This window comes from Lygodium microphyllum, chromosome 26 (genome assembly GCF_053477565.2).
Source record: "Lygodium microphyllum isolate KBCC chromosome 26, Lygodium_microphyllum_v1.1.10, whole genome shotgun sequence".
Taxonomy (NCBI): Eukaryota; Viridiplantae; Streptophyta; class Polypodiopsida; order Schizaeales; family Lygodiaceae; genus Lygodium; species Lygodium microphyllum.
This window is the reverse complement of record NC_141160.1, coordinates 69229532-69243389: the sequence shown is the minus strand read 5'-3', so window position 1 is coordinate 69243389 and position 13858 is coordinate 69229532. Positions and strand designations below refer to the sequence as shown.

Here is a 13858-nt window from a genome sequence, read left to right as displayed (position 1 = left end):
GCCCACCTCTTATGTGACAAGTGGAGATCTTCTTGCCCCATGACTAGATCTAGCACATGGAAGTACAGGGTCAAGCATGTGTAGAAAGCCACTCCTGTCTACAAGCTTAACATTTTTAGATGGAGGTTGAGTACAAAGAAACTTCCCCTAAGGGCTCATTTAGCCAGGAGGATGCCATGTCTCTTTGCGCCCTCTTTGCAAATAGGAGGAAGAGGATGAGGAGCACTTATTTTGGGTCTCTTGCCATACTACCCCGGTCTAGAATAGGGTTAGGAATTGGTTGAAGGAAGCCAATCTCATGGTCGACTTTAGTTTCACCACAATGCTCTTTGCTGATTGAAATCATTTGGATGATGCCACTTGGAAGCTGCTTAGTTTGATTTCAGTAGTCACTCTTAAATTTCTTTGGGATAGGAGGAATGATACAGCTTTCAAAACAAATCCATGACTACTCCGATGGATGCCATTAGAATCTTAAAGAAAGATTGTGTCATCTTTTTGAAATCCCTTGAAAATTCTCACCAGATTTTCAAGCTATGTGCTAGAAAGCTTAGGGATGTGGCCATATAGACTGGTATCACTTGCCCTTTGGTTCTAAGACGTGCTACACTCCTAGAGTGTTGGAAATTCGTTACTTCAATCAATATAATAGTATCACATTTAGAAAAAACCCTCTTGCATTGTTTATCCGTTTGCACAAGTTCCAACATGTTGGCAAGACATATTCATGTGGCCTTAATTTTCGAAGGACAAAATGCAATACAATCATAATGGGAGGAAGGGAACCGTGAGTAGCGTGTAGGCATCAGTCAGGAAAATAGTATATTGGACGACCTTACGATGACGTGAGCAGAAGGCGACGATGGTGGCTGGCGGGACAGGGAGGCAGCGGAGAGCCACACAGGCCCGCGTTGGATTGGTACGAGGAGGCGTCGAAGGTGGTGAAAGGGGCCTGCTGAGGGATCTCTCCTTGTTGCGAGTCCAATAAATTGAAAAGCCCCAAAATAGCAAGTTCTGTGAACTTCACGCTAACTTCACACGACACTCTGTAACTGTCCAGCAACCACCTTCGAACTGCCCTCGAAGGCTATTTAAGCCTGTTCCTACATACGTATCAATTAATCAATTCTTGCCCTCATATACATTGTCTTACATTGTCTGCGTGTGCCTGTTTGCTTTAACATGGTATCACTGTAAGCACACGCTTACCCACCACCCTTCCATCCCTCTCTGTTGCTCTTGCTAGCGCCTGCTTGTTGATCCGGACAACAGTATGGCAGCCCCGCAAGCACCAGTTTCTCTCATCCCAGCCACTGTCAGGAGTTATCATCTTGACAAACTGACAAGCACGAATTATCTCACGTGGGCCACCCGTGTCACCCTCTTGCTCAAGCGAGCATCCCTGTGGGAGATTGTTGATGGCACCCGTGCCCAGCCTGCTGCTGGAAGCCCCGACCTAGGTACTTGGACTACCCAAGACCTGCAAGCCCAAGCAGAGCTCATGCTCCATTTAGGCGACCGCCAAGTCCAGCTGGTACGGCGTTGCCAAACCTCTGCAGAGATTTGGAGTTTTCTGTGGTCCACTTACCATCATGAAGACCTCATCACCCGTGTCACAGCACTCAAAAAGTTGTTGACCTCGAGTCTCTCTGAGCAGCAGAATGCACCTAAATTTGTTGATGAGTGGCGTACACTCCTCGACAATGCCCTCTTGTCTGGCCTGCAACTAGATGACAGCCTCCAATCCATGCTGCTCCTGGCCGCACTCCCAACATCTTGGAGACCCTTCATCACCACCCAAGCCTCAGTGGTCGGCCTCACTGTGGAGACCCTCATAGCCAGAATCCTTCAAGAGGACACTATGAGGAATGGATCCTCTCCACCAGCACCTGCTGTTGCTCAATTCCTTCAACGGAATCCTGGAGGCTTCAGACGCAGGCCCTTTCAGCGGCCCAATGCGACCCCAAGAAATCAGCCAAGAAGCAATACCCCCCTGACTCCTACAGTTTGCGGATATTGCAGACGCCATGGCCATGTCGAGCGCGATTGCCGCACCAAAAGACGTGATCAGCAACAACGAACTGGTCGTCGTCCTCGCGCTCACCTACAACAAATGGAGGACCCTGCTCTTGGTCAATATGGTATCGAATCATTGCAATTATTTAATTCTGTGATTCAAACCATTAACACACCAATGCTTGATCAAGATCATGCTTCAGAATGGTTGCTTGATACCGGTGCAACCCACCATATGACTCCCCATCGCCATTTCCTTCATGGCTACAGAAAGCTTTCACCAAGTGTGCAGGTATATCTTGGTGACGACAGGAGTCTTAATGCAACGGGAATTGGCAATATGCTTGTATCATTACCAAGTGGGACGACCATCAAAGTGCATGATGTCTATCACATCCCTTGTCTCAGCCGCAACATACTCTCAGTCACTTCTGTCACCTCAACAGGTTCAACCATTAAGTTCTCTCATGATCATTGTGTCATTCAGTTCAAACTTCCCACAGGCGAGTTTGAGCTAATCAAGCTTCAACAGAAGAATAGGTTATATCCCATCCTCATTTCACAACAAGGCAACCATCCAATCATTGCCTCGACTTCAAATTTGTCCCTACATTTAACCAAAGCCACCTCAACCTTGCTGTGGCACTACCGGCTTGGACACATCAACTCTTCCACCCTCAACCATATGGGAAAGAACCGCCTTTGCCAAGGGTTACCTGATAACCTCTCACCAATTGATCTTTGCGAAGGCTGCCTCCTTGGCAAATCCAGCCACCATCCCTTTCCAAGGTCCCAGACTCGTTCAACACAGCTGAATCAGCTGGTCCACAGTGATTTGTGCGGCCCGATGGAAACAAAATCCCTCACCGGCTCTCTTTATTTCCTAACTTTTGTTGATGATTTTTGCAGATATACCACAGTATATTTTCTCAAGCTCAAGTCTCAGGTCTTGACATGCTTTCAGGATTATTGCAGGAAGGTCATGCGAACTCATGACCTCCCAATTCAAGTTCTCCGTTCTGACAATGGTGGAGAATACAAGTCTAATGCTTTTCAGGTTTTTTGCCACAGTGAGGGCATCCAACAGCAGTTCACAATTCCTTATACCCCACAGCAAAACGGTGTCTCCGAAAGGAAGAACCGTACCCTCGTCCAATCTGCTCGTGCTATGCTCCTCACTGCAGGCCTCTCCAAATCATATTGGGAAGAAGCAGTAGCCACTGTGTGTTATCTTCAAAACCGCATACCCCACTCCACTCAACCAACATACACCCCGCATTTCCATTGGTTTGGACAAAAACCAAATCTGAAGCACTCGGAGAAGACAAAGCATATCGCTATGAAGTTGCAATTTATCAGGGAGCTGATTCAAGAAGGAAGCATTCAACTGGCTCATGTTCGCACAGAACATCAATGGGCTGACTTTCTCACCAAACCACTTGCGAAAGCAAAGCATTTGGAATGCTGCAGACAGCTTGGCCTTATCCCTGTATAATTTGGCCTTGTCAATTTAGGGGGGTGTGTTGCGAGTCCAATAAATTGAAAAGCCCCAAAATAGCAAGTTCTGTGAACTTCACGCTAACTTCACACGACACTCTGTAACTGTCCAGCAACCACCTTCGAACTGCCCTCGAAGGCTATTTAAGCCTGTTCCTACATACGTATCAATTAATCAATTCTTGCCCTCATATACATTGTCTTACATTGTCTGAGTGTGCCTGTTTGCTTTTAACACTCCTGACAAATGGTTGTAGGACACGTTGAAGTTGAGGAGCCCTTGGAGCTGCACGAAAGTGGAAGGGATGCTGCCGGTCAGCTGGTTGTGGTCCAAAAATATGAATCGTAGCGAGGTTAGGTTGCCCAGAGAAGCGGGAATGGCGCCCGAGAGCTGGTTGTGGTCCAGAACCAAACTTTCCAGGTAGGCGACGTGGCCGAGCTCCGGTGGGATGGGGCCTGAGAGGGCGTTATTGGAGAGGTCGATCAAGGGAGTGATGTCGTCGGAGACGCCTGGGAGCGCGGAGAGGCGTGCGATCCACCGAGGAAAAGGGCCCGAGAGGCCGCAGCCACTGAGGTGGAGCTCGCCCAGAAAGGGCAGGGTGGCCAGGCCGGACACGCGGTCGGCGCTCGGCCCGATGGGGTTGCCGTCGAGAGAGGCGATCCCCAGTTGCTTGAGGTTGGAGAGGTCTTTGGGCAGGCCCGTGATGAGGTTGTGGTCCAGGTAGAGCTCCAAGAGGCTGGTGAGGTTGGCGGTGAAGGCGTCGGGCACCAAGCCGGAGAGGCGGTTGTTGGAAAGGTAGGCGAAGTAGAGGCTCGAGAGCTGCCCAAACGAGGCAGGGATCGGGCCATCGATGGCGTTATCGATGATGTTGACGCGCTGCAGGCTGGCCATCTGGCCTATCGAGCGAGGCAGAGGGCCGGACAGCTTGTTATGGGAGACGTCCAGCTCTTGCAAGGCCGCCAGCCGCCCGAAGGACTCCGGGATGTGGCCGTGGAAGCTGTTCTGGCCCAAGTTCAGGTTTTGGAGCGCCGAGAGGGAGCCCAGGGAAGGGGAGAGGGCTCCGCGCAGGCCCCCATCGGAGAGGTCCAGCCTTGTCACGCGGCCTGTGGCGGCGTCGCACGTGACGCCTCTCCACCCGGAGCAGCAGTTGGCCTTGGACGCCTGTGCCTTCCACGTGTCCAGGTAGCCGGACGGGTCCCCGGTCACGGCCGCCTTGAAGTTCAGCAAGGCCGCCCGGTCTTGGGTTGCGCATATCGCCGCCCCCTCGGCTTGCTGCAATACTAAGGCCGCTGCAGCCCAGTATAGAGACGCCAGTACTATGATCAACACATGATCAATCCTCCTCGGCTCGTGGAGACCTGCGGTCGACATCATGCCGAATTTTATATTATAAGGTTGTACTACCACTGAGAAGGTGCAGAAACTAAGTGATCGCCCCCTGTGCGCGAGCTGCTAGCTAATAATTGACTTCAGCTCGAGTCTCGATCGATAGCTCTGATCGGCAGTGCTATTTTTATTGTATGTGCAAGAATACTGTAAGTCGAGCCCGATAAAGAGACGTGAAAATGGAACTTGATACAATGCAGATAAGGTGGGCAGAAGTTGAGTTGACAAAGATGAGAAACCTTGGCCCTTCCTATCTCGATGAGAGCTTTATCTATATCTACCCAGAGCTACCCACCAGCATCCAGGTCCAAGAAAGAGTGCAGGTCAACGCAACACTCTCCGATTCAAAGCTGATGACTGCTAAGTGGCAACCGGTCAAAAGAAAACCGGCCAGCATGGGGGCAATTCAGCTATGCATAATTCCTGATCACTCATGATTCCGAAAACCCGCCATCTTGACTCGTTCTCAGCACATAAAAAACATGGATGAGGCGTCGAAGCTCTGCTGGCCAGCTAGGTACTGAAGAGTCCACCTATATGAGCAAGAGGTTCTAGAATGTATTTTCTCTCTTACAATGGTGACCGGCATTGGAGGGGCCAATCAGTTCCCCTTTTGCATAAGTCATGCGAAAAGGTTCTCGGATGCATTTTCTGGCATTGGAGGGGCCAATCAATTCTCCTTTTGCATAAGTTATGAGAATATATTCTAGAAAGAGGGACTTCTAATGTCTAAAAGAGAGGGATAAGGAAGGACTTCATGTTTTGAGAGCAGATGAATGATACAAGAGGAGGCTTTTTTGGTAGGGTCACAACTTACTATATATCGTCAATTGATGATATGATCGATTGATGCCCTTGACGTCCTGGCTAAGGCAATCAAGGGTAAAAGCCATCCACGCACAATCATCCTCTCTTGCGTATTTAAACCATCTACCTTGCATAATCTGACTAGTGTTACATATGTGCACATGTGTAGTAAGTCATATTATGTAGTGAATAGATAATAATAACAAATATTTGCACCATAAATAAACATCTTATTTCCATAGCAATAAATTAAATATCATAATGTTACTTGAAGGTTTAAAAATAACTATCTTCAATTGATTAAAAGAAACAATATGAGTGATTAGCCTGAAGAACCCATACATTTAGAAGCACTCTCCCTCATTCTGTGAGCTCTCTCTATTTAGCACTTTCTATCTAATTTATATTTGAGCTCTCTCTCTCTCTCTCTCTCTCTCAAGCACATGACATGAGAGAGAAGTTAAAAAATGGAATTCAAAGACCTAGATCGTACCATGCCCACATTTTTAGTTGATTAGGCAATGTTGAATTAAAAACCTTGGAAGGGGAAAGCATTAGACCTTTCAATGAAAGTTGTATCAAGAAGTACTACTCTCTAAGTCATTCAAAATATGAGCCTATAATTCAAGGATTTGATGTCCCTATTGGAGTTGTTATAATTTCACAGTAGACTTGGTATGGCTAATTACAACATGAAATAGTCAAATAATATGCTCATCCAAGATAATCTAGTCATGTGCCTCAAGAAGAAGCATCTGACTTTCATGCTAGGGCCATGAATATTTATAGAAATTGACTCTAAAGATAAACATTCTATATCACATGCCTACCTTTTGAGTTAAGTTATTACAAAAGGGGGAGGTCAATGTAGATGCTCTCATGGATAAGGGTCCAGCTTCCATACTCTTTCCTACTATTGAAAGCAAGTTGGATAATAAAAATTAGTGCTTGTGAACATGAATTTGAATCCTTATAGTGGCACACTATAGGCCTTGCTTTTAAAATTTAGAATAATGGTAAAATGTTGAAATTAAAAGTTTTTCTGTACTCTTTTATATTCTATGAAACATAGAGGACATGTAAAAAGAGATCCTTTTGGATGTTCATTCAAGTACCAAGTGAGTGCAATGTTGCTATTTTGATAATTGCATATACTTGAGTTTTCCACAAACCCAAGTTCTCTCCATTTTTAGTTTAGGGAACCTTGCAAATGGGCAAAAGTAAGAAATATCACATATTCTACCACAGTCCACAAACCCAAATAGTAAGGGGATAAGGACTTGCTAAAGAGAATCCTTAAGGAAAAGGAAAGAAGACAATAGCTAGTAAGTCCCAACCAACATAGAAAATCCTTAAGGCATAGGAAAAAAGACAATAGCTAGTGACTCCCAACCAACATAGCAAACCAAAAATCTTCTAATAAGTATAAGTGGAAATCCAATACTAATGTAAAGATAGAACGTAAGTCCAATGCCCAACTTCCAAAAGCTACAAATTTTAAGTGCAAAATGTAAATCAAGCAATAATGAAACCATGGATGTGGCATTCCTCTCTTAGTGGATGTTAAAGGTTTTATCCTCAATGCACAAGGACATTATTAAAGAAAACTATTGATTCTGGTTTCCTAAACTAGTCCAAAGTTCATAATTCACTACAACAAGGACTTGTTGATCATGAATCTAGAGTAGCAGCAATCCCCATCTAATGTTAGAAATGTGCAACTTGAATTTGTCATGAAATCCATCATGACTACCAAGACTACCACTTGCACAATAGTACTAATCTGACTTCTTATCAATACTAATCTAACCAACAAAACAAGAGTTTCAATGCTCAAAGATAGCACGATTCATTTTGGGGTGAATCCGCACTACAAGATATAGGCCTTATACCGACGTTAAAAGCGACGAAAATGTAAATAACAAAATTTGCCCCCGTCATTGCAAAAAGCATCATTATTGGCGACGCCATAGAATAGTCGATATCAGCGTCGGTATCAGCATCGGTATCATCGTCGTTATTGGCATCGATATCAGCGTCGCTGATACCGACTCCAATAACGATGCTGATACCGACGCTCTGCGACGCTAATAACGACGTGAGTAGTAAATTTGCGACGCTAATAGCGACGGTAACAAGAAAACTTTTTTTTTGGTAGCAGGGTTGCAAGCTGCCCTGCACCATATAGCACTATGTGCTTTATTTGGACCATACAAAATAGTTTCTGTACGGTGTACAATGCTCGTGTAAATAAAAAAAAAGTATACTGAAATCATAACACTGATACATGAAATAAATACATGATCACATAATGAAAGCAATTGGTACAATCATGACAAGATATCACTAGTACATGGAAAATGTCTACACAGATCAGGCGACCAAAAAAGAAAGGTGTGTGAGCTCCAAGGATCTAAGGGAGAGCTACATATCCTCGCCATCCGAAAGCTCGTCCTGCCGCAAAGGAGCATCGAACGAACTCTGCAAAAAAAGAAACAAAAACACATTAGTCCACCACACAATAATGCATTCTAATTAAACATGGTAACTATGGACAAGAAAGATGAGTGACTTACAGGGACGCCGCGTCTATACAATTGGTCAATCAATGCAGTGAGACCATGCCTCTCTGCATATCGAGTCTCAAGGCCGATCGGATCGCGATTTGTAATGGAGTGCTGCAAAGAAAACAAAATACTAATTGTTAGAAACATGATTGTTAGTACAATGAATATTGCAAAAAAATAAACAAGCAAAACAAAATAAAAACTTACAAAGTCCTCCAAATATGTCATGTGGCCGCCACTCCCAAGATTATGGACCACTCTGGCCTCTAGTCGTGCCCTCGTCGTCTCGCACTGCTGACTCCAACGTCCTGGAGAATCTGTAGCCTCCTCCCTCAGTTGGCGCTAGTCATTCACGTCTAGCGGGCTTTGCAGCCCCACTCTTGAGTGCCTTGCGTGCCTCCGATCGTCTGTGTGACATATATGCATGCATGTAGTCCATCATCTAGCCCGTAGAAAATCTATCTACTGAGGTTGGAACCGGAAACTCCTCATGTAAGGATGCTACTATGTAGTCCTTTCTCCCCTCCGGTATGTTCTTCCAATTATCTAAGACGTTGTGCCGAAAAACTTGTTGTGGCAAAACTCTCTCATGCGAGCCATCACCCTCCTCCCCTCATCATTCATGATGATGGCTCCTGACCTATCATCGACTAGATAGGCATATCCCCTTGGGGTATGCCTAAGATGGGTCCTCTCCCACTTGCATCCACGCTCTTGGGCATATCCAGGAGACCCTTGTGCATCGGGTGTACCGACCGAGATAATATCTGTCGGAGTGGCATCCATAGGGGTGTCACGTGTAGATGGCTAAGCAAAATCCGGAGTAACTGGAGTAGACATCCCCATAGGTGTGACAAATCCTGGAGGTGATGCAACTCCAGCTGAAGGACGAGACAGAGACACCGCGTCCATGCCTCCACAGCATCCACCTGAGCCTGAGTCACGCTCCCTGGAACTGCCACGAGAACGAGGAGTCCCACCTATATCTTGTGTCCACCACAGGCTCACTGCCTTCGTATCTCTACAGCATCCCCCTGACCCTGAAGCACTCCGTCCCTCTGGCCCACGTCTGGAGCGTCGACCTCGTCTGCTCGAAGCTGAAGCATCCAATCGCGCTGAAGTAGATCTAACAAAGTGGCATGACGATGTCCAAGACAACTCCTGGTCTTCCATGTCTCTAAATCTCATGATATGGTCTGGAGATATGCGCGTGAAGATATCCTGTAACTCCTCATCGCTCATTCCTCGACTCATCCTGAGAATGTCACCTATACAGACAAAAAATGATGTTAGCATAATCAATTTAAATCATACAAAGTACGGTAATATAAATCCTAAAAAAATGATCTTACTTAAAATGCATATCTTATGTACCCTTATAAGCGATTGGTCAACGATTTGAGTAAGTGGATGCTCCAAGTATGAAGTATCCTATGGTCCCGTGTCAATCTCCTGACACAACTCCGTATACATTGGAAGGTCGATAGACATGTCACCACAAAAGGATGAGTCCACCTCGTTCTCAAAGAATTCTTGGACTCCTGTATTTCCATCATTGTTAGCCGATGCTGGCTCCAAGCTTTCGGTGGTCTCCACCCCTTACAATATTGACCCCTCTATTTGCATATTTTCTTCATCTATACTCGGAACATTGCTTTGATCATATACTCTCGCACTTCGGGAAGCTAAAGGTATAACATACCACCATCGAGGTTGTCGGGGGTTTGGATAGAAGATTATCTATTCACAAATACGTACAAGAGAGTTTAAACTATTGTGGCATGTACCACGTCATAATACAATTAACAAACAAATGAGACCATGCACCTGTTCACAATGGGCCGGCAACACAAAGGTGTCACGCAAATCCGTCCATTTTTTTTCGGAATCTATTTCGAGAAATCCAGATGGACCTCGTGGAACTGTTGCTCCAGCTCGTTCAAGTACCAGTTTGAACCACTACACATCGAATACTATCATGGAGAAGCTACGATAATCTACCGTAACAATACTTTGCAAGTTCCCAAAATACTCCATCTTATCTATAACCTTGTTTGGATCTGTTGCTCGTCGCCGGCTCTCCTGCTCGATCCTTGCCATGATACCACAGTCCATTGTGGAGCGCATTTTGTCAATACGCTCCATGCAAAAGTGTCGTCCGCATGACCACACTGCACTATATATTTTATATTGTACATTGAAATACTCAAATTAGATGTCACATATAAAATATAGATACGACAAATCCTAAACACCTCATCACCTTTGGACTACATCCCCTCGAGAATTTCCACTCCTTCATTGAGACCTCTGCCCCTTCGTGAGACGCTGCGGTCAAAGCTCCATGAAACCATCGCGTTGACATGAATCGTGGCATCTTCTCCATGCCCTCGGGATATCGAATCTGTCGATGACACGTACTACGTGGGAATTCAGATCGTGCTTCCTCTCGATATTGCCTAGCGATTTGGTACTTGGCAAGCCACGTCTCCATAGAGGCATGGTGCAACATACAAAAGTGATTCACCTTCTCCTCCATTGTAGCATCCATTCTTTTTTCTACCCCATTTTCAACCACCACATCTCCAGTCAGTCTATCATCATCCTTCAGCGACCATAGCATTTTGTTGTCTGGATCCACCGTTGATAGCCATTGTGAAATATGCACTAGTGCCTCAGACACCAACCAACCTTCAGCCATGCTATCTTCTGGCTAAGCTCGTTGTTGGACATAGCCTTTCAGGGTTTTCATGAAGCGCTCCAAGAAGAACATCCATCGTGTATGGACAGGTCCAGCAATCTCCACTTCATCTATAAGATGCACAAGAAGGTGGATTTGTATCGTGAGCATGCTGGTAGGCAGGTATTTCTCAAAGAGATAGACCGTCTCCACTGCTTCCTGCCTCGCGGATTCAATAGAGAACGTCTTAATCTCCTTCTGTGAGATCCATTGCACCAAAGTCAACAACTTGTAAATGGCCCCATGTATTTCTGGAGTAAGATATCCTGCGATCGCGATCGGTAGTACAAACTGGCACAAATGAGAAAGCATTATGAACAATGGCTACACTCCAAATAGAAAAATGCGCACGCAAATTACAATCCATTCGTAGTATAAACCTAATATATCTTATGCTAGTCATGGGATTTTAGCCCTGATAATTGGTCATCTTTAGAAAATGCAGACATGAGAGAACGCATCATACCCATCGGAGTGCGGATAGACTTGACTACTTGCTTCACAATGCACTCTTCTTTAGTGGAAAAAACCCAAGGAGCACGAGGTAGCTGCACGTGATCATCAGCACTCGACTGTGGCCAAAGCGCCTCTATCTTACCTACCTTCTTCAAATCCATTCGTACCCCTATAGTGTCTCTCTTTCTTGTGATGTGGTCCCATAGCAAGCTACCCACATTCTTGAAAATATTCATGGGATCCAACAAGTGGTTGACTTGTAAGTGGGTCCAATATGGCAACTCGTAGAAAACTGAGAACCACCGCATTCCGTTTGGATGTGACTCCGCGTGGACCATTTTCAGCTCATATTAGCTTGCAGCATTCATACGTGTTGGAGGTCATTCAAGAAAACCTTCCCTGAGTTCATGACCCTCTAGCAAGAAAGCGGCGTGTCCTTGATATACCATCCTCTTCATGGTTTGTGACCTTCGGGAGTCTCACTGTAGTCGGCACAATGGATATACATGATAACTTGAGGTAACCAGACTTGTTCCAACACCATGACCCAGTGAATACAAGCTTGAACGAGATAAAATATAGATATTACCAATGAGAATGAAAGCCTATTTACCTGAGCACTCTCCGAATCCCGAATATTCATGCATCGTCCACATGAGAATGACTCGAATATTGGCAAACTGCCGACCATCGCTCTTGCTCATATCTTGCACGGTGACCCCCTTCTCCCATAAAATCTTAAGCTCATCGACTAATGGACGAAGATACACGTCTATATTTTTGACTTTGTATCGGACGGGGACAAGTAAGCTAAGGATGAGATGTCCTTTCTTCATAGAAAGACATGGAGGGATATTGTAGTTGACAAGGACTATAAGTCACACACTGTAAGAAGTTGAGCGCAGACCGAATGGGTTCATGCCATCCATTGCAAGACTAAGCTGAAGATTCCTTATCTTTTGGGAAAAGCCTAGGAAGGTAGAGTCAATGTGGCTCCATGCATGTGAATCCGCTGATATTCGTTGAACTCCATCCGTGGACCTATTCTATGCATGCCACGTTGTCAAGCTCGCCATGCCGGACGTATGAAACATGTGGTTTATACGGGGGATAAGCAAAAAGTGTCTGAGAACTTTTTGAGGGATGGTTTGCCCTTGCAAGTCCTATCGATACCTATGAGCATCACACTTTGGACATGTCTCCATAGTCTTGTATTCTCCTTGAAACAATATGCAATCGTTGATACATGCATAGATGTTGTTGTAGTCTATGCCAAGCTTTCGTAAAACATGTCGTACATCATTACGAGACTCAGGCATGGTATTTGCAAGTGGTAATATATGATATTTCAATAACCTGAAAAAAATCATAAAACACCTTGAAAAAGCACAAATGTTTTTAATAATAGTGCCGAAAAAAAATCAACGAAGCATATGTACAAGGTACCTGAACAACTCAGTCACACTTGCATCGCTCCACCCGTATTTTGCTTGCACACTTAAGAGTGCAAGTAGTGTCTTTAGGAGAGATACTCGGCACCCATCATATAACGGTATGGATGCTTCCTCTCTAAGCGGATGACAAGTCTTGACATCCATGGAAATCAATGCATCGATCATTGCCTCCATCTTAGGCTCCAAGCTTGCACACTTAAGAGTGCAAGCAGTGTCTTCAGAAGAGATACTCGGCACCCATCATATAATGGTATGGATGCTTCCTCTCTAAGAGGATCAGAAGCCTCGACATCCATGGGAATCAATGCATCAATCATTGCCTCCATCTCAGGCTCCAAGATTGTAGGTAGGTCTGGAAGGCTACCTGCCTCCCCTGGCATTGACGGTATAGATTGGCCTTGCAAGTGGCGGATTGGCTCATGCACTCCATCCATCGCACGCCCACGAACTCTTCTAATTGGCCGCAAAGGGTGCACTCCTCCTTGGGATGAGATGTCACTTCCTTGGATAGAAAATTTGCCAGCCAGACCCAATCTTATTGTATATGGTATTCAATTAGCTTGCGAGTACAATGCATGATTGATATTAACTTTTCTTACCATTTGCTAAAAATCCGCAATCGCTTAAAAAATGATCTCAGATTAAAACTCGCCAAATCGTCGTACATGTTCTATAGACAATCGACGTTTTCATCTAATGGCCAGCTTGCATTGAGAGCAAGGACATGGGATATGCTGATTAAGATACACCTCGCGATCTTGAACAACAGGACCTTCATCATTTTCCATTTTGTCTACGTTATGACAAACAATTTGTTTTTGTTATCATTATTTTTTTCTTTCTTAAATTGTTCTCCTCTCCTTCCATCTCTCTCTTTTTTTTTTTCTTAAATTGTTATCCTCTCCTTCCATCTCTCTTTTTTTCTACGTTACGA

At 45.0% G+C, this 13858-nt stretch overlaps 1 protein-coding gene across 1 annotated transcript; it reads right to left on the bottom strand.

Moving 5' to 3' along the window:
* Positions 1–3715: 3715 nt before the first annotated feature.
* Positions 3716–5115, bottom strand: LOC148013376 (uncharacterized). Its single transcript, XM_087667880.1, has one exon. It carries the CDS (start codon positions 4886–4888, stop codon positions 3716–3718), a length of 1173 nt encoding a protein of 390 aa, XP_087524006.1. The 5' UTR covers positions 4889–5115.
* Between the last annotated feature and the right edge of the window lie 8743 nt (positions 5116–13858).